Genomic DNA, 25,739 nt, shown 5'->3' on the forward strand with positions numbered 1-25,739 from the left:
AAGAAAACACATAGAAAAACAAACTAATGTATAACTTTTAAGAGTGCAAAATGCTTTTAGGAAAAAACAAAAATGATTGAGGGCAGTTGGTCATCTCCCAGGGCCACCTATGCCTCATCGCCCCCCATCCCTGCATCTGCCCCCACCCCGGGTGTAGAAACAGGATCCCTGAAGGCACAGCCCTTCCTCTGCATGCACGAGATCTGCTGCTGGCCGACACCATGCCCAGACCACTTACTCCACCTTAGCTGCCCAGCCTGACCCGTGTCCCCAGGGCAGTGCCAAGGGCCGCATTACTTCCTAGCAGCACTGAGGGAGGGCACCCAGCTGTCTCTACCTGGCCTTGGCCTCTGACAGTCCAAGGAGATTCTCCCCTGTTGGGAAATGGGGCAGGAATGAGACCCTGTGTTCTCAGCAAGGGTGTGCGGGGGCTGGACAGGGTGACCTTGGCCGAGACCTGACCCTACCATGGCTCAGCCACCCCGTCCTGAGCTGTGCAAATAAAAGGGCCATTGTCGGCCTGGCGTGGGTTCGAAACTGAGGCCAGCGGCCAGTGGCCTTCTGCTCCCCAGCCTGGCGTGTCTCCCCAGCCCAGAGGCTCTGCACTGGGTGACCTCAAAAAAGTCATGGCCCTCTTTGGGGAGCCCTCTTCTGAGTATCTCCCATTTGTGCGCTCCTCACCACCCCGACCCAGCCTGCAGCCTGCTTCCTACCCCAGGCGCCTGCCATAACGTTCCCCTAGCCCATACCCATCATGACTCCCCAAGGTCCCTGCTCACCACCCCAGGGAAACCGACAGTGACAGTCCAACATAAACAGAGCTGTGATGGAGGATGCTGGACCTGACCCAGCCTGGGGAGATCAAGGCAGACTTCTCAGAAGAGGAGGACATTTACATTGTTAGATTGAACAGTGGGGGAGGGAAGGAGGGATGGGAAAAGAAGTCATGGGATGTGTGTGCTACAAGTAAGAGAAAGCCCGAATACAGCCCCCTGAGACATGTGGGTCCCTGGACCCTGTGAATATGTCACCTCCCACGGCAAAAGGACTTTGCAGATAGGATTAAGTTGAGGCCCTTGGGATGGGAGATGATCCTGGGCTATCCAGGTGGGCCCAGTGTCATCACAGGATCCTTGAAAGTGGAGAGCTTCCCCACTGTGTTTGGAGAGATGCAACATGAGAAGGACTTGATCTGCTGTTTTTGGCTTTAAAGAGGGAGGAGGGGGCCTCCGGCCAAGGAATGTGGGCAGCCTCTAGAAGCTGGAAAAGGCAAGGAACAGATTCTCCCCTGGAGTCTCCAGAAAGGAATGCAGCTCTGTCAGTACCTTGATTTTAGCTCAGAGAAACCCACGTTGGACTTCTGACCTCCAGAACTAGAAGAGAAAAATTTGTGTTGTTTTAAGGCCCCAAGTTTGTGTCGATTTGTGACAGCAGCTAATACAAAGGGGTTCGGTGTCGCAGTGACATGGTCCCTGCCTGGCTGGAGACAAACGAGGGAGTGAGCCCTGGTGGAAAACGGTCGCAGGACAGAGACCCTAGGAGCAGGAAGGTTTCCAAGGAGGTGACTGAGGCCTGGAGGGAGAAGGAGGCATCTGATGGAAGCCCGGTCCAGTTTGTGCCACCCTGGCCAAGCCACATGTGACATCTCCATGCCTCCATTCTCTCATCTGTAAAATGGGCACAGATCCTAGTACTGCAGATTTCAGCCAGGACACCAGGGACAATGCCTGGTGCAAGGTAGGGGCATGACATGGTGCAGAGATTCTTATTAATTAAGAATGGGTAAGTATTTTGCCGTTCCCCACAATGCTGTAAGGCAGGCATCCATTTTACAGAAGGGGGAAACTGAGGCTGGAGGAAGGAAAGTGACTTTCGGGTGGATGCGTTACAAAGCCCCACAAGGTCGGGAATGGAGCCAATACCAGGTAAGCAAGGTTCCAGGACCCATGTGCTGAGCCCCGAGCAATCAGGGTGAGCCCCCAGGTTGTGGCTGGCATCCCTGCTCCGGTTCCAGCACCAGATTTTCCTTTGGGAGATCATCTCCTGCAATCCCAGCTCAAATGTCCCCAAGAGTGGGCACCAACCAAGGCCCAACCACTTAGAATCATCGGACATTCAGCAAACCAGGAAGAGTCAGCTCTGAGACTTCTGCTGGGAAAGGGACACCCACTTCTTGCCTGAGCTAGAGGGGTGTGAGCCTGGAGCTGCAGGTGGCTCCTGCCAATGGCCAGGGAGAGGCCGGTGCAGTGGGACACTGAGCCAAGAGAGGCAGCAGCAATGCCCTGTGCTGTTCTTGGAGGTCCTGGATCCAGCTGTGCCTGAACTCCGCCTCCCCAATTAGATAAAGCTGGTTTAAGAGGCGTTTCTATCACTTGCTGTGGACAAAACCAGCTTACAATAAGCCCGTTTACATTTTATTCAAGCGGAGCCTTTAGAATCCAGAGCAGCGGGTTCTGCAGGGGCTGTAGGAATCACACACACCCTGATGTGCCACTGCGTCCAGGACGCAGGTCATGCGTGGCCTGGTCCGGAACGCTCAGGGTCACCCGATCCCATATTACTCAAGCCAGAAGAATGCTTGTGATAGACTCCACATGAACTTAGCATCTGCAGCCCTTGGACTAGACGTGAAACGCTCCAGGCTGTGGGAAGCAAGGCCTTGCTTGTTCCCTAATGGGGCATATGATGATAACCAAGGCAGCACTGAAGACTCGGCCACGGTACATAGCATGGGAGATCTCTGAACAGAGCTGGGCATTATAACGCCCCCATCGTACGTACGGTCCCTGCTCCAAACGCCACCCATGGCTCCCCATAGCCCCTGGATGGAGTCCAGGCTTGCCGGCCTGGGTTTGAAGCCCTTGCTTCTGAGCCTGCTCACTTCATGCCCCTTCCCGCAGCTACTTTACCGCGTTACCCCCGAATGTCCCCACCCCATCCCCTTCCCTACAGCAGATAACGGGATTTTACGCAGGAATCTGGCGGCCACGTTTGCTGCAGAAGGTAGGGCCCGCCCTCAGCGCAGAGGTGAATTCTGATTGGTTGAACAGAGTTGACGGGCTGTCAGGCACAACCATGTGATACAGCACTGGCCAATGGCCTGTTGGGGGTGGGGTTTCAAGGAAAGTCACAAATGCCCAGGCGGACTGTGTCTGGAGGTGACCCAGTATAGCTTGACGTATGAGTTTCCTGTTTGCTGCTTTAACAAAGTGCCGTAAATTTAGCTGCTGAAAATAGCACACATTTATTACTTCTGGAGATCAGGAGTCCGACAGGAGCTGAAATCAGACGTATTTGGGGGCCTTTATTCTGCGCATCACGGCGCTCAGTATTGTTGAGAGCGTGGCTAGTTTCGCAGACATTTGTTGCTGCATCCCGGTTGTGTTCTTGCTCCTGGCTCACAGTCGATCCTCCACCAGCATCTTGATTGAGGGATTGCATGGTGGTCTCTGTCCCTGCCAGGCTGAGAGGTGGAGGGGCCCCACCCCCTTTTCCGGGGGTGGGTGCGGGTGTGGGGCAGCCTTGGTAAAGCCCTGAAAGCTGATTACCCAATTTGGTAAACGTGCTACTGTTTCAGGTAAGAGAGAGGCCTGCTTTTGGAAGTACGCCTGGTCGTGTTTGGGATAAAGGGGCGTGGGGGCAGTAACGTTGCCTGAAATTCCACACAGACACAGAGAGAGAGCAAAAAATGTCAACCACTGGGGCGTCTGGGTCAAGGACGCCCGGGTCAATAATACCCTTTGTATTATTCTTGAAACTTTTCTGCAAGTTAGAAATTGTTTAAAGTAACAACTTTTGAGCAGCGCTCAAGGGACATTCATCAGGAGAGAGAGAATGGAGGCATCCATCGTCCCCACTGGCTTCCCCGTCCCTGTTCTGACGGCTTATTCCTGAAAGATTCTTTGAGCAGCTAGAAATGAAGGAAGTTTGATCTAACATGATGGTGACTACCCTCCTGGGGAATAGCTTGGGGAATATCGGAGGTTCTCGGGCTGCAGGGTCCTGGGTCCTGGTCTGGGTATGGGTGACTCAGGGGTCCACGTCAGACCATTTGAACAGAACTCTGAGGAATTACTGTGTGTTTATATCTCCAAACCAACAAATAAAAAACAAAGTTAAAAAACAAACCCATTCCACAAACTAAAACATATGAATTAAAAAGTGGGGCTTCCCTGGTGGCGCAGTGGTAGAGAGTCCGCCTGCCGATGCAGGGGATTCGGGTTCATGCCCTGGTCCGGGAGGATCCCACATGCCACGGAGCGGCTGGGCCCGTGAGCCATGGCCGCTGAGCCTGCGCGTCCGGAGCCTGTGCTCCGCAACGGGAGAGGCCACAGCAGTGAGAGGCCCGCGTACCGCAAAAAAAACCCCAAAAAAGTGAAAAAAAGGAAAAAGCACAACTCAAAAAGTATCAACAGAAATGAAAATCAAACAAACAAAAAAGCAAATGGGGCTTCCCTGGCGGCGCAGTGGTTAAGAATCTGCCTGCCAATGCAGGGAACACAGGTTCGCACCCTGGTCCGGGAAGATCCCACATGCCGCGGACCAACTAAGCCCGTGCGCTTGCACTCTAGAGCCTGCGAGCCACAACTACTGAAGCCCGCGCACCTAGAGCCTGTGCTCCGCAACAAGAGAAGCCACCGCAATGAGAGGCCTGCGCACCACAACAGAGTAGCCTCCGCTCGCCGCAACTAGAGAAAGCCCGCGTGCAGCAACGAAGACCGAATGCAGCCAAAAATAAATTAATTTTTAAAAAGCAAATGAAAAATAGAAATAAAAAACACAAACCAACAAATATAAAGAAAAAAAGGACATAAGAAAATATTTAAATAAAAGAATAGAAAGCAAACCCCCAAATGCATGAGCAGATAGCAGTGTACTCATACCTGTTGAAATAATGCTCGGTGGAGCGGTGGCCTGCCTGCAAGGTGGGTAACAGCACTGCTTTCTCCAGCTCCAAAGCCTCCAAAGGTCCCTCCCAGAGGCTTGATTTGAACCCAAGTCAGTGACTTGGGCGGGGGGTGTGTGTGACATGGTTCTGTCCTGAGGGGTTACCTCATAATCCACTTTCAAAGACTTTTCAAGAAAATACTGAGAACCCATCAGGAGGCACCTGTGTCTCGCTGCACCCCGCAATCAGAGAGCCCTGGGGTGGCCAGGGCACCCCTCACAAGTCTGTCCCATCAGTGGCAGCAGCAAGGTGGCCACCAGTCACAAATGGATGCCTGAGGCCCAAGAACCTCAGGAACACTGGATCACATGCAGACAGTGGCCCGATTTCTTGAATTCAAATGCCCCAGTCCCAGGGTGACCAGCAGGGCAAGTAGCCCAGACCCAGAGGTCCAATGGTGGAGTCTGCTATATGACCATGTTTGAGCCTCAGTCTCCTCATCTGTAAAATGGGAGTCTTCATTTTTCCCACATCATGGTGCTTGTGTGAGGATTAAACTTCAGGCCTGGCACATCCTGAGCTCTTAGTTTTATTATATACAAAACCCCATATTCTTGTTCCCACTGTATCCCCAGCACCCTGTGCAGGCCTGGCGCTGAGGTGCTTTTGAGCACCTACTATATGCAGGGTATTGGCTTCACATATTGGGAGACACCACTGATAACTCCTGGATCCAGGAGTGGCCGTGGCAGGGGGAGAGGGAAGAAGGCACTGGACAGCCTGGTGCAGCAGGAGATGTGGGCTCCCCGAGGATAGGGTAGGGGCAGCCTCATGAGAAGCAGGTAAAGAGAAGGGAAGGTAGGAATGGCACTCCCAGCAGAGGGCATGACCAGGCAAATGCCCTGAGGTGGGATACAGATTGGCCTACCCATGGGGGCCAATGAGACTGGGCTGGGGAGGGGTGGGAGAGGGGCAGATAAACTCAGGGCAGGCAGCAGGGCCCAGTGAGGAGGTGTTTTGGGTACCCACAGGTGCCCCAAGCCTAATCCAATCTCACAACCCTGAGAGGCAGTTTCTGCCGCCTGCCCAGAGAGGTTAAGCGAGTTGCCCAGGACCACAGAGCCAGTGTGACTTGGTGGGATTTGAACGCATGCCCGCTAACTCCAAGGCCTCTTGGGCAGTACCTCATAAACTTCTGCAGGATGGGGAATGCCCTGGCAGTCTAGTGGTTAGGACTATGTGCTCTCACTGCCGAGGGCCCAGGGTTCAATCCCTGGTTGGGGAGTTAAGACTCCACAAGCTGCGTGGCAAAACAAACAAACAAACAAACAAGAAAACCCACACTAAAAAAACAAACTTCTTTAGGATGAATGAATGAATATATGTCTTCGGTGCGAAAAAAGCCCAGGGCTAGGCATTAACGGCCTGAGGCAAAAGGCCCATCCTGGGGGGCGGGGCAGGGGTGGGTGGGTGTTGCCTGGTTTCCCAGCAACAGGGTTGGGGCGCTCTCTGGTGGTCAGAGCAGGAATGGCTTGGAATCACTGAGCCTTGAGGGGTACAAAATGGTGGCTGGCAGACAAGTCCCTGTTCCTAGTCTCTTGACATTCAAAATCGTTTATACACAGGCTCCAATTTGTAATTCCTTGACACTCGTGCTCCAATGCTCCCTTCAGCAGGAAGCGCAACTCCAACCAACTCCTATTCGTTCTTCAAAGCCCTGGCTCCAATGTCCTCTCGCCTGGGAAGTCCTGTCTGTCTCCCCAGGCTGAACCAAGTCTACTCTAGGGACTCATCCTCCGGCTCAACCTCACGGGGCTGGAGGGTATCTGCAACCAGCTCTGTCTCCTCCAGACATGGAGTACTTCAGAAAACCGCTTTTATTGCCTGTTGAGTCTGTGATTGCCCCTGCTGTGTCCTTGCACCCAGCAAAGGGTCTGGCATACTACAGGAGCTCAATGAAAGTTTGTCGAGTGGATAAAGAAATAAGTGCATGATTGGCCTAGAACTAACCTCAGAAATGACCCTGGCCTGCTGATTAATTTTTTGGGGGGTTTAGGTTTTCTGCCCTCTTCTCACCCGAAGACATCATGGAAACAAGGCCATACCTGGCAGGCCTCAGACTCTCTTATCCCATGTGCCACACTGAGACATGGGAGGGCAGCTCTCCTTGATTCAGGAATGGGTCTCCTGTCTGTATGCATTCAACGAATGTTTATGGATTGCCTGTGTGCCAGGCACTGTTCTGAGTCCAGCTGGGAACAAGATACAAAAATCCCTTCTGTTGTGGAGCTGACCCTACAGTTTATCAGGCGGAAATGAGTGCTATTGCGGAGGGCGCCTCAATAGATGGACATTTGAGCAAAGACTTGAAACGTGTGGGTTAGGAAGCCACGCAGGTGTCTTGGGAACGGTGCACCGGGTAGGGGCACAGCCAGTGCAAAGGCCCGGAGGTGAGAGCGCTCAAGAGCGTCCCAGGTACAGTGAGGACAGAAAGGTAAGAGAAAGGTGGGACTTGGCAGTAAGAGCAATAATGAGGGAAGCGGGGACCTTTGTAGATTTGTAGAAGAGGAGGGGCTCGGACCCGCCCAAGACCCGCCTTCGGCCTTTCCCGCAGCCTTCGGCCCCGCCCCCAACCCCACCCCGGGCCCTGATCCAGGTTTGCCAAGGGTACTCGGCCTCGCCCCCTCAGGACCCGCCCCCCTGCCATCCCCACAGCCTGGCCCCGCCCCGGCCCTGCGCCCGCCCCTAGTTTGCCCCTCGGCAGCCACCGTCGCCCGGGCCACCGCCCGCCGCGTGCGCCGCCTGCACCGCTTCCGCCGCCCTTCCCTGTCTCACGCCGTGCGTGCCCTGCGTGCCTTGCGTGAGCGTGCGCGGGAGCGTCGGCCGGCGAGGGAGCAGCAAACGGCCGGCGGCGGGCGGCGAGTGCCGCGCGGGGGGCGGGCGGCGCGGAGGAGGCGGCGGTGGCCATGGCCGAGGCGTCACCGCAGCCCGGACGGTACTTCTGTCACTGCTGCTCGGTCGAGATCGTGCCGCGCCTGCCGGTGAGGCCCAGGCCAGGCGGGCGGGGGCCTTTGCCTCAGCCCGAGGCGAGCTGGCTCGGACGGGGAAACTGAGGTCCCCGCGGAGGGCCCGGAAGCGGGCGGCCCTGGTGGCGCAGCTGGGCCGGCGGCCGGGAGGGAACGGGGCCGGCCCCGAGCGCGGTCGGCGCCGCGGCCGCCTCGTGGGAGGGAGTCGCCGCTCTCCCGGGCCCGACGGCGGCCCAATCCTGCGTTCTTCTGCCTCCCGGGGGTGGGGGCCTGCACCCAGGTGGGCCCTGCGCCCTCGCCCGGGTGGAGGCCGCGGGAGGGCTGCTCGTGAAAGGCTCGGTTTCCAGACCTCTCAGCCCGGAAGTTCCGAGTCGGTAGGTCCAGGATGGGATCAGTGCCCCAGCTCCCGGCCGACCCTCCCCCGCTGCACGGGTGGAAGACTGAAGGCACGGCGGCCCCGCTCCCGGCATTTGCCGCTCGGCTAGCTCCCGGGGAGCAAGAAGCGGGCGGTGCGGTTGACCAGGGGAAGGAGCTGCAGGTGGCAACGATTGATAGAGTACCAGCTCTCCTTGGTCACCTGGTTGATTTTAGAGCCAGGCTCTTAGTCCTGCCTTTGCAGCTGTGGGCTTTCGTGGGGGAGGCAGGAGGAGTTGGTGGACATAATCCCAGCTTCAGAGGAGACTGAGCTAGAGTCAGGGTTTGGAGGGGAGAGGAGTGCCTGGGCCCAGGAGGAGAGAAAGGGTAGAGGTGGTGTGGCTTCCAGAGGCAAGGGGCTTGGCGGGGGTGCATAAATCGAAACCCTGGGTGCATGAGCAGACTTGAGGAGCTGAGACTTGCCCCACTCCCCCACTCCAGCGTCCCGGAAGAAGTCCTCCTTCTGCGTCTTCCGGCTCCCTGCACGCCCCAGCAATGGGTCTGGTTTCCTCGACTGGCAGGAAGGGGCTGGTCGCAGGACAGTCCCCAGCCTGGAGGAGCTGCACACAGCCCCTCGCAGCTGTTGTGAGCCGTGGACAGGCCCTGGGTCTCAGGCTTACCCCAGAGTGGCCTGTCCAGAGCCATCGGAAGCCTGGGGCCGAGCAGTCTGTGTTGCTAGCTGTTTTGGCCTCCCCTCCTGGGGCCAGCCTGGGGCCCGGGTCCTGGCCCCGAAGGACCCTGATCTTTTCCGACTGTCACTGGGCTAGCGAGGTTTTTCCTAGTCACAGGATCCAGTGGTGACAAGGTAGCCATGACCTTTGCCCTCCCAGTTTATAGGGAGCCAACGCTGAACAAGCGATTGGCAAATATTTGATCGGGAACTTGGTAAATTCTGTTAAGCGCAAATAATGGCAGGGAGGGGACCGGCGTGGAGTTTGGGACGGGATTGGAAGAGGCCCAGTAGAGTGGGTGTCTGTTTATGAGTAAGGGGCGCACTTGGTGTTCTCGGGGGCAGGAAGGTGGGCTCTTAACGTGGTGACGTTGGAAGTGCCCCACCAGCAATTGCGCTCCCCGCCACCACCACCACCCCTGCCCCCCAGCCCCGGCTGCCCGCCAGCACGGACCTCTGTTCACGGGAAACCGGCCCGAGGTTGGTGTGCAGTGAGACGCTGGCTGGTGTTGAGCTGCTCCTCCTGACCTGCTGTCGCGGCCCTCTGCCCGCAGGCTTCCTCCCAGCAGCCCAGACGCCCTGGGCCTCGGTCTCCTCGCCTGTCAGACGGGTTGGCGGGGGCACCCCTGTGCTTGACGGGCACGCGTGGGCAGGGGGGGCCCGGGAAGCCGGGGAGGGGCTGGTGCCTGCCTGGAGCGGGCGTGTGGGAGCAGGAACCGGACCGGCTGGCAGATCCGGAGGCCTCTGCGCAGGTGCGCAGGCCCAGACTCGATTCCCCCAGGAAACGGGAGCACCAGGGACGAGGTGGACATGGGGCGTCCGCGGGCGGGCCCCGCGGGTGGGCGGACCAGGTGGTGTTCGGGGTTTGGCCCACCACCACGGGTGGCCTTGTTGAGGCCTGCTGTCCTGTGGATGACCCCTGTCTTCCTCTCAGAAGTGTCCCTGAGCAGGGTCGGAGGACGGGGACAGGACCTGGCAGCTGCCTCGGAGGGCCATCAGGGTGAGGAGAGAAGGCCCGTGTGTGTCCCCAGCCTTGTGCACCCGCACCTTGTCCTCCACACAGAGCCGCTGGGGAGCAGGCTGGGCCCCCACCCACCCGGCGTGCTGTGCTGCTGCCGAGGGCGCCCATTTCCCCCGCTGCTGCCGAGGCCCAGGGAGGCTCAGCCCTGCGCCTGGAGTTGAGACCCAGGGGCCCAGAGATGAGGGCTGCCCCACAGGGCGGGAGTCTGGGGGTGCAGCAGGGGGCTGAGCCCCGGAGGGGCGGCTGGACGAGGGGTGCCAGACAGAGCCACACTGTGGGGCTCCCCGGCTGCACCTCCAAGCCTCCCGGCGCCGTTGGAGGCTGAAGTGAGGCGCACCCCCGGCAGGGTGGGCCCATGTGTCACGTCGATGGGTGCTTGCCGGCACTTAGCGGGCCCCAGGTGATGCGAGGCCCCGGGACGGTGCTGCACCCCGGCATTCAGCAGCATGCGTGGGGCTCACAGACGCTGGGGAGGACAGAGGGGCGTGAATGCGCTTTGTGTGGCAGCTGCTAAGACGCAGAAGAGAGTGCTGCGGGGCAGGGGCACTTGCCCACGGGGTCTGGGTGGGCCCAGTGACATCTGAGGAGGGTTGCCCCTGGGGTCTGTGGGCTGGTGAGGTCAGGCTGGGAGCACGAGGGGCTGCAGGGGCGTGGGGAGTCTCGTCAGGTCTGTATCTGGACCTGAGCTCACATACCCCCCGCAGCTCTGCGCCCCAACCCTTTCTGGGGGCCCTGGGCCCGCCGAGGCCAGCATCTCTCCAGCTCCCACCTCAGCGTCCCCGGCTTCACCACACGCGCCTGGCCGGGGACCCTGGGTCTGCACGTGGTGTGAAAGGGCGCGTGAAGGGTGAGGCCTGTCTCTGAGGGCCCCAGCTGGCCGAGCACAGGGAGCAAACGCTCAGTAAACGTAGCACTGTAGCACTCGTCTGCCGGTCGGCGGCTGTTGCCGTGGTGATGATGACTGGATGGCCCTCTTGCCGGCCATCTCCTCAAGATGAGGAGTCTTCGGCTAGGAACAGGTGCTCACGAGCTAGGGTTCTGCGAGGGAGACAGGCCCTGCCCTGTGGGGGGCGAGCACTCCATCCCAGGGTTTCCACCGCTTTTATTACACAGTGATGTAATAAAAATCTCAGGGACACGCCCTTGGAGGAGAGCATTGGAAGATCAGGGTCTGGGCCTTCCCCACCGCCTGCGAGCAGAGCCCGGGGCCCTGCCTGAATCCCTGGGTGCGGGGCGAGCACTGCTCAGCCAGGCCACTCAGTCTCTGGGCGTGGGGCTCTCCAAGGATGGAGGGCGCAGAGCAGGGCCTGACCACAGCCAGCACTGAGCTGCAGGACAGCCGCGGCTGCCGGATTCCAGAGCCTGGGGTTGAGGCCACCCTCCATTTGCAGATGGGGAGACCGAGGCTTGCAGCCGGGAGGTGATGTTTGAGCAGACCCAGCTTCCAAGAGGGAGCAAGCCAGGTAGATATCTGCTCGGATCGAGGGGACACAGGGGACAGGGGATGGCAGAGGCCCAGAGATGGGCGGAGCTGGGAGTGGGCGTGGCCGGGCTGGGTTGTTCTGGGGCTGCAAGGTGAGGTGGGGAGCACTTGGGCTCAGGGAGACACAGGGACTCCAGAGAATGGCGAGGTGACAGGCTCTCAGGCACCCAGGAGCAGTGGCGAGCCTCAAGAGTGGAAGAGGGGGTGCCCGATCTCCAGCAGGGTGTGGCGCCGGCCCCGCCCTGGCTCTTCCAGGCTCACCCTGGGGCAGGGTGCGGGCCTGGGGCAGGCAGGGTCCCCAGGAGAGAGAGAGAGATGCTTCTCACGGAGGTTCTGCCAGGCTCCAGTGAGGTTCTGGATCTGCCTGCTGACCTAGATCAGACCCTGGTGGTGTGGGCAGGCCAGAGTCCTAGCTTGCCTGTGAGCTTGTGTTCAGGGGCCGTCTGGTTCCCAGCTTCCTAACCTCGGTCACCACAGACTCACCTGCAGCCACGTTTGCCTGTGTCCATTGCCCTCCCCCCGGGGGCTGGGCAGAGGGGGTGAGAACCCTGGTCACCCATCACAAAGCCTCCTGTGGCCACGTTTTGCACCCTGTGAAACGTTGAAATAAACAACAGGTTGAGGGCTGGCTGGGGGGCCTTAGGAGGAGCCCCTGAGTGATGTCCCCGCCGGCCCTGGAAATCCCACGCCAGTGACTACTGTCATGGCCACTCACTGTGTAGGGGAGCCTCCCCTGGGCCCCTCGCCCCTGCTCAGGAGGGCAGAGCACTGCCATCCCTGTTGTTTCTGGCTCAGCATTATTGCGATACACCACCCACTTAAAGCATACACGTTGGTGTGTTCAGTCCACTCAGAGTCCTGAAGCCAGCAGTCACCTCTGTCCAAGTCCAGAACATTCCATCACCCCAAACAGAAGCCCTGTGCCCATCAGCTGTCACCACGGCCCCTGACAACCACTAGTCCACTCTCTGTGTCTGTGGATTGGCCTGTTCTGGACGTTTCCCATCAATGGATCACACAACGTGGGTCCTTCTGTGTCTGGCTTCTCTCACTGAGCATCGTGTTCTCAGGGTCCATCCACGTGGTAGTGAGTGTCGAGGCTTCACCCCTTTACGTGGCCGAGTGATGCTCCCGTGTGTGGAGGGACCATGTGGTGTTTGTCCGTCATCCGCTGGTGGACACTTAGGTTGTGTCCACCTTTGGCTGCTGTGGACGTGCGTCTCCGTTGCCTCTGGTGGGCACCTGGCTGTGGAATCAGGGTCGTGGGGTGACTGTGGCTGTTTTCTGAGGACGCTGCCCCGTTTCACGCCCCCACCGGCCATGTAGGGGCTCCGATTCCTCCAGCTCCTCCCTGCACTGGTCCCTGCTGGCTTTGTGGGTCCAGCCGTCCGGGGCGGGTGTGAAGTGTGTCCTGCTGGTTTCGGGTTGCGTTTCCCTGTTGCCTGTGTTGTGTGTCTGTTCTTGGCTTGTTGCCACTTGTCTATCTTGGGAGAAACGTCTGTTCTGATCCTCTGTCCGGTTTTTGTGTTTGTTTTGAAGTTTTGAATTTTATTTTTATTTTTTTATGCAGCAGGTTCCTATCAGTTATCCATTTTATACATGTTAGTGTACGTATGTCAATCCCGATCTTCCAGTTCATCACACTGCCATTCTGTCTGGCCGTTTTTTAACCAGGGTGTTTGTCTTTTCGTTGTTGAATTGTGAGAGTTCTGTAGGTATTCTGGATACAAGTCCCCATCACCTGTGCAGCTCCAGCCGCCCTCCCCGTGGCTCAGACAGCGTCCTCTGATCCTCGACCTTCCTTTGCTTTCTGGAGCGGGGCACGTGGGGGGACACGGTATGCACCGTGATGGTCCCGCCGTCCGCAGGGTGGGCCGTGCCCGCTGCACCCCGGCGTCGCTCCCTGCAGAGGGTGGCAAGGCCAGCGGTGCCCTCTGCCCCCAGGAACCGCGCCTCTCCCCGTGGGTACGCGGCTGGCCTCGGGTGGAAGGACCTCACGCTCGCGGCTCAGCGCCCTGTTTGCGTGGCTTTGGGACATGTGTGGCCTGGGCCCGGTTCTGGGCCAGAGTGGCGGCTTTGGTGCTCAGACGTCTTGCTGTCCCTGGGGCAGGTCCCCCTCTCCGCTGCCTTGGAACATCATGGTCTCTGCCCGCTGGCTGTCCGGCCTGGGGAAAGCAAGGGCTGGGAGGGCAGGTGGCCGGTGTGGATGGAGTCGAGCTCCAGCCTGGTGTCATGGGCTGCATGCTGGGGCTGCCAGAATGTTCCGCAGGCCGGTCCCTCTGCCTGGGTGGTGCCTCCCGCCCTTGGTGGCCACCTTCCTGGGAGCAGATCTGCTCCGAGGCCCAGATAGTCCTGGAGCCCCGCTAGTCACTCTCCCCGCCCTCCTTTTTGTGCGAGTGTGGGTGAGGGTGTCACAGAACACTCTCGTGTCCCCCAAGTTGGGAGAGTTTGCTGAACCCACATCAACTAGCTTGTTGATGGATGCGGCTGACTGGAGGCCCTGAAACTGTGACTTCTGTCACTGTGGGGAGCACCGGCTGATGGACTTGGGGACATGGGAGGTCGAGGAGGCCACCTGCGAGGGGAGCATCGGAGGCCGTAGCCAAGGGCAAGGGCGTCTGTGCGCCAGCCCTGCCCGGGGCGGCCCGGCCGGACCTGGCGGGTTCACACCCAGGGCCTTGAGATGACGCCCATGCTGGCCCTACCACAGCCCAGAGATCACGCTCGCTGCCCTCTCCTCCTGCAGGATTACATCTGCCCAAGATGCGAGTCTGGCTTTATCGAGGAGCTTCCAGAAGAGACCAGGTAAGGCTGCCCCCGGCCCAGACCCCTGGCCCGAGGGTGCGCTGGCCGAACCTGGTAGGGGGGACGGGGGGGGGCCGTGACGAGGGCCAGCGGCTGGACCTGGGTGGGGGTTGGGCTGGACCTCCGCCCTTAGGTTCCTCAGCCTCCTGCCTCGGGCCCTGGGCAGGGGCTGTGGAAGGCGGCCTGAGGCCCATGGGTAGGGGGGGTCCTGCTTTTGTCCCACTGCTGACGGCGCCTGTCCTCCCAGGAGTGCAGAGAATGGCTCGGCCCCCTCCACAGCCCCCACGGACCAGAGCCGGCAGCCGTTCGAGGTGAGCGGTGAGCAGTGGCCTCTCTCCCTGCCCCCGCCCCCTCCGCGCCCCCATCCACGCGGTCACGGCCCTCCTCTCCGCAGAACGTGGACCAGCCCCTGTTCACGCTGCCGCAGGGCTACGGGCACTTTGCTTTCGGCATCTTTGATGACAGCTTCGAGATTCCCACCTTCCCCCCCGGGGCACAGGCCGACGACGGCAGGGACCCCGAGAGCCGGCGGGAGAGAGAGCAGCACTCCCGGCACCGGTACGGCGCCCGGCAGCCCCGCGCCCGCCTCACCGCGAGGCGGACCACCGGCCGGCACGAAGGCGTCCCCACGCTGGAAGGGTGAGGGGGCCCGGGGGCGGCCGCGGGCGGGACGCTCGGGGCTTCGAGCCCGCCCCACCCCGCTCAGGCAGAGCAGCCAGCTATCCTTCCAGGAGGTTCTGTGGGCACGGAGGTGTGGGTGCTGGCTCAGGGGCTGTCCCCTGGGCAGGGCAGTTCCCCGGTGGGTCCGGCTGGCCCGAGGAGCTGTGTGCCCACTGCCTGCCTGCCCTCCCCCACCGCCCCCGCCCCCAATCGTCCTTCTCAGAGGGGCCTCCGCCCCATGGGCATCTTCATCTGCTGAGATGCGCTGGTCCACGCCCAGACGAGCCGTCCCGGGTGCAGGCGAGCAGTGGTATGCGGTGTCCGGTGTCCCTGCCCCTCCCGCGTGCGGGGTCATGAGGACAGGAGGACCTAGTAGGCCCGTCCCAGCCCTGCAGGAGTCGGGGCTGAGCTTTCGTGGGTCTTTGTAGATGGAACTTGACTGCAGGTAGGCCGAGGCCTGTCCAGCTCAGGACACAGCCTTGGCTCACTGTGACCTCAGCCGGCACGTTTCAGGGCCGCCGCGAACAGCCGGGCTGATCCCACGGTTCCTCAAGCCCCTGGGATCCCCCACGGTGCTTTCCCCAGGTTGCAAAATGAGAGTTGGATGCAGTCGTGCATTGACAGGTGCCATGCAGCCCTCAAGGAGACACTGCCTTTGGGCGCCTTTCGTGTTTGGTTCTTATTATTACCAATTGGAAAGCCAGCCCCTTGACGCCGGCCCCTCCCTGGGAGGGCGCTAACCTTGGGCCTGGCTGCTCTGTTCCAGGATCATCCAGCAGCTGGTCAACGGCATCATCACCCCGGCCACCATCCCCAACCTGGGCCTGGGCCCCTGGTGAGTAGGTGGGGGGGTCCCCCTGTGCCCTGTCCGGCCCCTCTGCCACTTGAACCCCAGACTTCTTTGACCAGGGGCGTCCTGCATTCAAACCCAATGGACTACGCCTGGGGGGCCAACGGCCTGGATGCGATCATCACGCAGGTACAGGGGCCTCCCTGGGGCTGGCACTGGGCACGACGACTTTATAGGCCCGTGCTCCCTGGAGGACGGGGTGTCGTCTCCCACGTCCGCGTCCCTGGTGGCACTTGTGAGGTGGGGACGTGACCACCTTGGGGCCTTCCACTGAGCATTTTTGTCACTGGCGCCTGGTCCCCTGGTTGTAGCCGCGCGAGGATTTGGGGAGGTGCCTCGGCCGTGGGAGGTGCCTGCCGGCCCCGGCTGTGAAGTGACGCTCACTAGATGAGAAGAGTGGGCAGAAGCCTGGGGCTGGGCCTCCTGGGGGCAGCTGACCTCTGACCCCTGAGGGGGTCGGGCCAGGACAAACGGGGCCTCGGTGCTTTTGCAGGTAACCCAGACTTGCATTTCAGAGCCCCGTGGGGCGAGGGCCCTGCCCGCCCGCCAACAAGCTCCCGGCACTCTGGCCTCTTGTGTTTCAGCTCCTCAATCAGTTTGAAAACACGGGTCCCCCACCCGCAGACAAAGAGAAAATCCAGGCCCTCCCCACCATCCCCGTGACCGAGGAGCACGTAGGTACGCGCCTGTGCCCAGCCTTCTCAGTGGTCCGGAGGCCAGTGTGCCCTCCATCCCCTGGGACACCTCTGGCGGGGGCTGCAGAGAAGCCCCCCTGAGAGCCCCATGGCCTGCCCGCTCCCACAGGCTCCGGGCTGGAGTGCCCCGTGTGCAAGGACGACTACGGGTTGGGCGAGCGCGTGCGGCAGCTGCCCTGCAACCACCTCTTCCACGACGGCTGCATCGTGCCCTGGCTGGAGCAGGTGAGCGGCGGACCGGCCCGGGACCCTCCCCGCCCCGCCCACCTCTGAACAGCTCCCCTCTCCCCTCTGTTCCCACAAAGCACGACAGCTGCCCCGTCTGCCGAAAGAGCCTCACAGGACAGAACACGGCCACCGACCCCCCGGGCCTGGCGGGCGTGAGCTTCTCCTCCTCCTCGTCGTCCTCCTCCAGCTCGCCCGGTAACGAGAACCCAGCCAGCAGCTCCTGAGCGTCCCAGCCGACCCCCAGGGCGAGCACCGGGCTGCGGGTCGGGACTGCGGATGCCGCGGACTCCCGCACCCCTCGCGCCCACGGACTGCGGTGCCGCCGGGGGGGCCCCCCCCCCCGCGGCACAGGCTTGGAGGACCCGCCCCTCCCGGCTGCTGAGGGAGCCCGGCCTCCCCAGGGCCGGGCGGGCCAGGCTAGGCACATGCCGCCTGGGGCGTCTGACTCCCTTCCTGTTTGTCTCTGACCTCACCCTCTACGTGTTCGACGGCAGAAAGGTTTTTATAATTTTAAATTATTACTGCTTTGAAATAAATGGACGTTTGAGCTCACTCGCGGCCCTGCATGATCTGTGGAGAGACAGGGTGGAGTCGCTCGGCTGGGGTCCCAACCGCGTGGACAGGCCGTTGCGCCCCACTCCAAGCTCGGGGCCCCGGGACCACCAGGATGACCAGCAAAACAAGGACGAAACTGCTCTGACAGACGTTTTTTAAAGGAGAAAATATGTGTATCTTGAAAGCTATTTAAAAATACATCTACTTAGAAAGAAAAGCAGGTGGTTGGCGTGTTACTTGTGTGCGTCGGGGGGCGCAGCCCCGGGCCGGGGAGGTGAGCCGGCCGAGCCCCCGCAGCTGGCGTGTCATCCACAGGCTGTCCCCCATCAGGGTCACACGGCTGCCTCGGCCGGTGAGTGTCCAGCCTGCGCCCTGGGAAGTGCCCCCCATATTGGTCTTCTGTCTCTGAAGTGGAAGCTGGCTGCTGGGAGGGGTGGGAGCCTCCCCTGCACCCTCTTGGCTCCACCCCTGCAACTCGGAGGAAGATCAACCCCCAGGAGGCTGATCACGCCCCATCCCCACCCCAGCCTGTACACCCTGCCGGATCTGAGGGGCTCTGAGGACACCGTGTTCGCGTCTCCAAGGGCAGCTGTGACAACTCACCAAAACTTGGTGACTTAAAACAACACGCTTATCATATCAGTCCTGGGGTCACAATTTGCATCTTAGGGGCTAAATGCAGGCGTGGGCAGGGCTGGTTCCTCCAGAGGCTCCAGGGCAGCATCGGTTCCGCCTTTTCCAGCTTCTAGAGGCGCCGCACCCCTGGCTCGCGGCCCCTCCTGCATCCTCACAGCCAGCAGTGCAGCATCTCCCGTCTCTCTCTGCCTCTGACCCTCCAGCCAGCCTCCCTCTAATAAGGACCCTGGGATGATGCTGGGCCCCTCAGGGAATCCAGGGTCGTCCCCATCTCAGGGGCCTTAATTTAATCCCACCTGCGAAGTCCCCTCTGCCTCATGAGGTGACACGTGCTCGGTGGCCCAGGACCAGGCCCTGCCAGTCTGTGGCGGGTCGGTGTTCCCCAGGCTCCCTCACCTCCTCGCTGCCCCAGGCACCCCAATGAGTTCCCAGGTCCGAGCCTTTGCTTGGCTGTGCCCAGCCTGCAGTGCCCTCCCAGACCCGGCCCCCGCGTGGCCGAGTCCCCGTCTCCCGCCTGGCAGGTGCTTTTGTCGAAGCCTCCCTGACCCCAGCTTGTGACTGGACTCCTATGGCCCCTGCTCAGCTCAGTGTCCCCTCAGACTCAGGGGCTCCCTGAGGGCCGGCCGCGTCTGTGGGGTCCGGCGGTGTCCCCAGTGCCCAGCACAGCAGGCGCTCAACGCATGTGAAACCACTGAGTAACCAGACGCGGGCTCGCCCGGATCGGGCCTTCCCCGGCCACGGTCTTCAGCTGCCCGCCCGGCTCGCGCGCCTCCTGGAATCTCGGTCCAGGCGTCACTCATGGATCCTGGGCCTCAGGAGACCAGGACGGGCAGGAAGTGCGTGGACGGGTGGTGTCGCTGCGTGCGGACCCCGCGCCCCGGGGCCCCCCGCCCGTCCAACGCCAGGAACATGGGCCGGCCGCGGTGGCGCCAGGGCACGGACTCGTAGGTGTAGCCCTTCTCCTCGATGCGCTCCCGGAACTTAGCGCAGACCCGCTCACAGCGGCCCTGGCCACGCCCCTGGCCACGCCCCCACTCGGGCGCGCCCCACGCACCCCAGCCCGCCCCGCGCACTTGCACTCACCGACCCGGAGTGGCGGCCGCGGCGGTTCATGGCCACATAAAAGCCGGTGTTCACGGCCTTGAGCGCCACGACGCCCACGCGGATGGAGCGCATCTCGAAGAAGAGGCCTGCGGGGAGGGGCTGGGTCAGGGCCCGCCCACCACCCACTTGCCCACTCACCCCGCTCTTCATTCATTCATTCGTGTGGGGAACATTCCCCAAGTACCTACCGTGCTCCTGGTCCTGTGCTGGGCGTGGGGATGCACCAGGGACCACGCAGGTCCGTGGGAGTGACAGGGTGGGGGAGGAAGGACACCAGGCCTGGGGGAAGGCCTGAGGCAGGACTGGCCCTGATGGGTCGGGGGAAGTCATTGGGGAGAGCTCAGGGTTTTCTCTGAAGGGCAACGGGGAGCCCAGGGGAGGGCCCCGTTAGTCAGGGATGAGAAAACCAAGCCAGAGGAGGTGAGTGCCTGCCAGGTGAGCTGCTGCTATCAGATGTAGACCCCCGGCAACGACCCTGACAGCTCGGCTAGCCACGGCCGTGGCCAGTTATGGGGGAGACAATTCCAGACAGGAGGTATGGCCCAGGCAACGGCCTGGGGGTGGGACACAGGGTGTTTAAAGCACAGTGTGTTCGCATCCATGATACCCGCTAACACTGCTTGAGTGCCAACTGTATGCCAGGCATTGTACCCCACCAAGCCCACACAGCAGCCCCTGGAGGGAGGTGTGGACCGTGCCCACAGGGGAAAACTGAGGCCTGAGAAGTGGCAGAGCCAGTTTCTCGGGCCCTGTCTGTGGATGGATGACCCTGGGCGAGCCCTGCCCCATCTGAGCTGATGTTTCCTATCCAGTGAAGCAGAGCTGGGGGACAAGCCCCAGCCCACACTCTCTGAGCCACACCCAGGCACTGGGGCCTAATCTGGAGTCAAGGCCTTGCCCTCTGGTGTTCACTCTGGACTTGGATGCCTCAGGTGACGGGCAGCTCAGCTCATGTCCCACAGGACATTTGCACCTGCTATTTCCTGGGTCAGGCACTCAGCTCCTTTTGTGCATGGCCAGCTCCTTCTTTATGAGGCTCAACTCAAGCCCACCTCCTCATTGTCACCCTTATCGCTGCCCAGATGGGGAAACCGAGGCTCAGAGAGAAGCACTGACTGTCCCAGGTCACCCAGCAGAGCCAGACCTCACCCCCAGCCCGAGGCCACCCTTCCTGGCCAGGCCCAGCACTGAGCAACCGGCCCAGCCACTCCCCCTGACCTTGCCCTCGTCCAGTTAGCCTCATGAGGGCCTTGAGAGCCCCAGATGAAAGCAGGTGGGAAGGGCAGGGGTGATTATCTGCCCTAATGGTGGTGATTCAGGCAGTGGCCGGCAATGGCTCAGCTCCCCCGCTCCCCTGCCCAGCCTCAAAAATGTGGGGAGACTGAGACAAGCCTGGGGTCACCGACCGCCCTGGTCTCCCACTTATCACCAACCTCCTCCTCCTTCTTTGTCCCTTCATCTCCTCTTGCCTCATACATTCCACAAACACTTATTGAGCACCTACTGCTTGCTGGGCAGGGCAGCAGGGATATGACTCCAACTCGATGAGGTTCTGGGCACTTTGGAGCCCTAGCTCCATGCCCCCACCTCCCACCTCAGGCAGGTCATTTGCCCTCTCTGTGCCTCAGTTTCCTCATCTGCCAAATGGGTGTCTAGGAAGACATAGAGGGGTCCCCAACTCTGGCAGGTCCTGAGTTTTGTTTTGCAGGGTGGGGAGTTCAGAGTTCAAACCCAGCTCTGCCCCCATCTCATTATGTACTGGGCCCACGGGGGCCCTTCCGGGAGCCTCAGCTTCCCCTCTGTAAATGGGTCCTGTGACCCCAACGTCAATTATCTCACAAAGACCCTTCTGCTGAGCCAGGACCAGAGTTGGGAGCTTCCCCTGTGACCTTCACCCCAACTGTCCAACCCTCCTTCCAAGTGAGTTGGACCCCATTTTACAGTTGAGGAAACTGAGGCCCCAGTCAGGAAATGACTTGGCTGACGCCACACGGCCAGAGAAGCCTCCGGACCCTCCCTCAAGTGAGAGAGGGCCCAGTTCACTGCTGCTACTACTGCTGCCTTTGCTGTTATTGTCCGCCTATCTGCCCTGTACCCCTGCCCCCGCGCAGCGCCCCCGGCTACTCACTGTCAGGGCTGTCGCGCCAGCGGGTGCCCTGCACGTGGCCGCTGGGGTCCACACACAGGAAGAAGTGGGTGGAGGAGAAGAGGCGCCGTCAGCGCACGTCGCCCTCGAGATGCATGTAGCTGCGTGGTCTCCGCGGACTGTTTGGGGTCCCCGCGGCGCCGGGCGCCCGTGCCAGCAGTAGCCACGCCAGGCCCAGCCACAGGCGGCCGCGTATGGCCCCGCGCCCCGCTCGCCACCGCCTGGTCTTGACTCCCCGCGCGCGTCCGCGGCTCTGCCATTGCGAGATGGGGGGCAGAGTGCCCGACGGGGCCAATAGGGCGCCTCGGGGGCGGGGCCAGAGCCACAGTGGGTGGGCCAGGATGCGGGGCGGGGCCGTGGTCAGGGCGGCCTGACCGCCCTGCAGAGTCTGGGACAGGCCAATGCGGCTCCTGGGGGGCGGGGCCAGAGCCGCAGGGGGCGGGATGACTCCCCACGGGGGTGGGGCCAGTACAAGGGCGGGGCCCATTCGGGAAAACACTCCGGCCTCCACGCGTGTTTGTTTGCCTTGCGGGGCGGGGAGGGCGGTGCTTGTCCGTGAGTAGCCAGATTGGCCTGCAGGGGCTGCGGGAGTGTGAGAGAGGCGGGCCACAGAGACACGGCGGGAGTCAGAGCCAAAGAGAGGGAGAGACAGAGCCAGAGACAGAGAGATATAAAGACAGAGCCAGTGGGCTTCCCTGGTGGCGCAGTGGTTGAGAGTCCGCCTGCCGATGCAGGGGAGACGGCTTCGTGCCCCGGTCCGGGAGGATCCCACACGCCGCGGAGCGGCTGGGCCCGTGAGTCGTGGCCGCGGAGCCTGCGCGTCTGGAGCCTGTGCTCCACAGCGGGAGAGGCCACAACAGTGAGAGGCCCGTGTACCGCAAAAAAAAAAAAAAAAAAAAAAGAGCCAGGTGTACAGCACAGGCCTTGTAATAACCTATAATGGAAAAGAATCCAAAACAGAATAGTATATATGTATAACTGAATCACTTTGCGGTATGCCTGAAACTAACACAACATTGTAAATTAACTACACATCAATTTTTTAAAAGGGTAAAAAAAAAAGAGCCAGAAACAGAGAAAGACAGAGACAAGAGACTGAGAGGCAGAGATAGACAGAGACTAAGATGGAGGGACAGAGTCTATGAGACTGCACAGGCAGAGATGGCTGAGACAGAGACAGAGACAGACAGATGTGTGAGAGACAGAGAGACAGGGAGAGACGGAACTGCCCAGGGGTCAGAGGTTGGGATGGAAGTTCTGGCCCGAGTGCCTGTCCTTGCCAGCCAGGCCCCTGAACAGGGAATGCCCCGGGGGGCTTGTCTACCCTTCCAACTAGAGCTTCCTGAGAGCCAGGTCCAGGGGGCATGCGGCTTTGCTGAGGGGTGGGCCTGGGGGAAAGTGTGGGTGGAGGGGCAGGGGAACTGTTGGAGCATATGCTGTGCACACAGGTGTTGGGCAGCAAGGTGGCCGATGGGAGGATGGACAGTTGGGCATGTTCGAGGCCAGCTGATGGGGACCGGGTTGATGACCAAGGCCAGCACCCTGTCCCCAGCATCCGTCTCTGCACGTCCAAGGTGGTAGGAATGGGGCCACCCTGTTACAGACACACCCACCCAGTGCCCTGGGCCCTGCGAGGTGAGTGCAGTAAACCTTCACAGACTCAGAGCCAAGCGACATCATTGACAGGTGGGGGAGCCAAGGCCCAGGAGGGGCAGGGATTTCCCCAAGGCCCCACACAGGACACATCCCAGGCTCCCTGCCTTTTGGCTCCTGGTGGCTCAATTCTACAGCCATGGATGCAGGTGGCACCTTTAAGTAGCACCGGGGTGAGGACAAGGTGACAACCCTGCCCTGATGGACTGCTGGGGGGCCAACCGGTCCAGCCAGACGGTGTCGCTGGGATGCCTTCCTGGTGGCTCCAGGGATTCCCCGATCCCTCTTCCTGGCCCCAGGAGGGCCACGCAGGGGGTGTGGCAGACATCCAAGCCCAGGACCCCAGGACTGAGATAGGGATCCAGCCCGGACTGTCTCCCCACACTCAGAGCCCTGAGGCCAGCACCCAGGGGACTGGCCTGCAGACATCACCTCCCCAAGCCTTGCCTCCTCCTGTGGAAAATAGGCCAGGAGAGGGAAGGCTGGAAGGATGCAATGAGATAATCCACAACCTCACTGGGTACTCGGAATAACACCTCCACTCCCACCAGCTAGAAGCTTGGTCTTCCCTTCATAGACTGTCCCCACCCCACCTGCCAGGAGGACAAGATCCAGGGCCCTGTATGACCGGAGGGGACCCACGCCTGAGGAGAGAGCTGCGCCCCAGGTGCTTTTCGCAACAGCTTCACTGAAATATAATTCACATGCCACCCAGTTCACCCAGGAAATTGTGCAATTAATGCTTTCAGTACAGAGTTGTCAATGCTTACCTCTGTCTAGTTCCAGAACATTCCATCACCCCAAAGAGAAGCCCCGTCCCCATCAGCAGTTACCCTCATCCCCTCCCCAGCCCCTGACAACCACGAATCTACTCTCTGTCTCCGTGGATTTGCCTGTTCTGGACGTTTCCCATCAATGGACTCACACCCTTTGTGTCCTTCTGTGTCTGGCTTCTCTCACTGAGCATTGTGTTCAACTTCCATCCACATTGTATCAAGTGTCAATGCTTCACCCCTTCGCATGACTGAGTGATGCTCCCATGTGTGGAGGGACCATATTCTGTTTACCCATCATCCATTGCTGGACACGTGGTTGTTGCTGCCTTTTGGCTGTCGTGAATCATGCTACTGCGGACGTGTACGAGTTTAAGTGTGAACATAAGTCGCCATTTCTCTCATGTATATACCCAAGAGTGGAACTGCTGGGTCACATAGTGATTCTATGGTTGGCTTTTTTTTTTTTTTTTTTTTTTTTTTTGCGGTAAGCGGGCCTCTCACTGTTGTGGTCTCTCCCGTTGCGGAGCACAGGCTCCGGATACGCAGGCTCAGTGGCCATGGCTCACGGGCCCAGCCGCTCCGCGGCATGTGGGATCCTCCCGGACCGGGGCACTAACCCGTGTCCCCTGCATCGGCAGGCAGACTCCCAACCACTGTGCCCCAGGGAAGCCCGGTTGGCTTTTTGAGGAGCTGCCAGAACGTCTTCCACAACAGCTGCCCCATCTCACATTCTCACCAGCTGTGCACGAGTGCTCCAGTGTTCCCACCTCTTCACCAGCAGCTGTGATTGGCCATCGTTTTGACTGCAGCCATCCTAGTTGGGTACAGAGGTATCTCCCTGTGGTTTTCTGGAAGACGTCAAGCCTACAGACAAGTTGTGAGAACAGCACAATTAACGCCCTGTTGCGGGAGTCCCCAGTTCTACATATTATTTTTGATTTCCGTCAGCTGGAGGATGGGTAAATACACTGCAGCAAACTCACGGGGGAGTACTATGCAGCCATGAAAAAGAGTAACCCACTGAATACACAACAATGTGGATGACTGAGACAGAATGAGGAGAAGCAGTCAGACACAATAGATGTCCATCTATGGGACATTCTGGAAAACCAACCCATGGTGTGAACTGTCCGATGGGTGTCGCCCTCAGGGGCAATGATAGGAGACATGAGGGGGTTTCAGGGGCTGGGTGTTCTTTGGAACACTCCTGTGTCCTGGAAAATGAATTGAACTGTATTCTTTCTTTCTTTTTTTTTTGGCCGCGCCCACGCGGCCTTGTGGGATCTTAGTTCCCTGACCAGGGATGGAACCGCGCCCCCTGCATTGGATACGCAGAGTCTTAACCACTGGACCGCCAGGGAAGTCCCGTGAACTGTATTCTTGATGTGTGCACTGTCCATGTTCTACCTGAAAAATACACACGTGTGGTCTTTTTATGTATGTGAGTATTTGAGAGGCAGCCTCAGAAATGGTCGGACTAGTATTTTTTTTTTTCTTTGGCTGTGCCATGCCGCTGGGGATCACATTTCACCGACCAGGGATCGAACCCGGACCCTTGGCAGTGAAATCGAGGGGTCTTAACCACTGGACCGCCAGGGAATTCCCGGACGAGTCTTCTAATGTCAAGGTCCTCCGTCATAGCCAAGCGGCAACCTCATTCCTCATCCACGCTCAAATGCCCCCTCTTGTCACCGTTATGTCCTTGAATACATTTTTTTCTCATGCCAAACCTGGGTAGGGCACATGCAGTGCCTTCTGTTCTCCCTTTGTCTCTGTGATTGGCTGAATAAAGACCCACAAACATGTGTCCACGTTCTAATCCCCAGAACCTGTGAATCTGACCTTATTTGGATAAAGAGTCTTGGCAGCGGCCATTACATTAAGATTTTCAAATGAGATCATCCTAGGGGCCCTAAATGCAGTCACAAGTACCCTTATGAGAGACACAGACACGGAGGAGAGGCCACGTGAAGGCGAAGGCAGAGACGGGAGGGACATGGCCACAAGCCCAGGACGCCTGGAGCCCCAGAAGCTGGAAGAGGCAGTAAGGACCTTCCCTGGGAGCCTCCAGATGGGGCACGGCTCTGTGCACACCCTGATTTCATCCTAGTGATACTAATTTTGGATGT

The 25,739-nt window shown here is 60.0% G+C and overlaps 2 protein-coding genes across 14 annotated transcripts; one reads left to right on the top strand and one right to left on the bottom strand.

Moving 5' to 3' along the window:
• Nucleotides 1-7,727: 7,727 nt before the first annotated feature.
• Nucleotides 7,728-17,292, top strand: RNF126 (ring finger protein 126). 13 transcript variants are annotated; one of them, XM_033855012.1, is made up of 10 exons: nucleotides 9,140-11,038; nucleotides 11,411-11,482; nucleotides 14,249-14,307; nucleotides 14,555-14,625; nucleotides 14,735-15,277; nucleotides 15,734-15,802; nucleotides 15,877-15,946; nucleotides 16,402-16,495; nucleotides 16,622-16,737; nucleotides 16,818-17,292. In XM_033855012.1, the coding sequence occupies exons 1-10, from the start codon at nucleotides 11,014-11,016 to the stop codon at nucleotides 16,962-16,964; spliced, it is 1,266 nt and encodes a 421-aa protein (XP_033710903.1). In that variant the 5' UTR covers nucleotides 9,140-11,013; the 3' UTR covers nucleotides 16,965-17,292. The 13 variants fall into 13 exon arrangements, with proteins under 13 accessions (XP_073659713.1, XP_033710907.1, XP_033710906.1 ...); XM_033855008.1 differs by having other exon boundaries at nucleotides 9,140-9,998; XM_033855011.1 differs by having other exon boundaries at nucleotides 9,140-9,998; nucleotides 14,807-15,277.
• Nucleotides 17,002-21,668, bottom strand: FGF22 (fibroblast growth factor 22). The gene is given in 3 exon segments (XM_033855119.2): nucleotides 17,002-18,926; nucleotides 19,015-19,121; nucleotides 21,164-21,668. Coding segments are annotated over 3 exon segments (795 nt in total). The 3' UTR covers nucleotides 17,002-18,743.
• Between the last annotated feature and the right edge of the window lie 4,071 nt (nucleotides 21,669-25,739).

Source organism: Tursiops truncatus, chromosome 3, assembly GCF_011762595.2.
Source record: "Tursiops truncatus isolate mTurTru1 chromosome 3, mTurTru1.mat.Y, whole genome shotgun sequence".
Classification (NCBI taxonomy): domain Eukaryota; kingdom Metazoa; phylum Chordata; class Mammalia; order Artiodactyla; family Delphinidae; genus Tursiops; species Tursiops truncatus.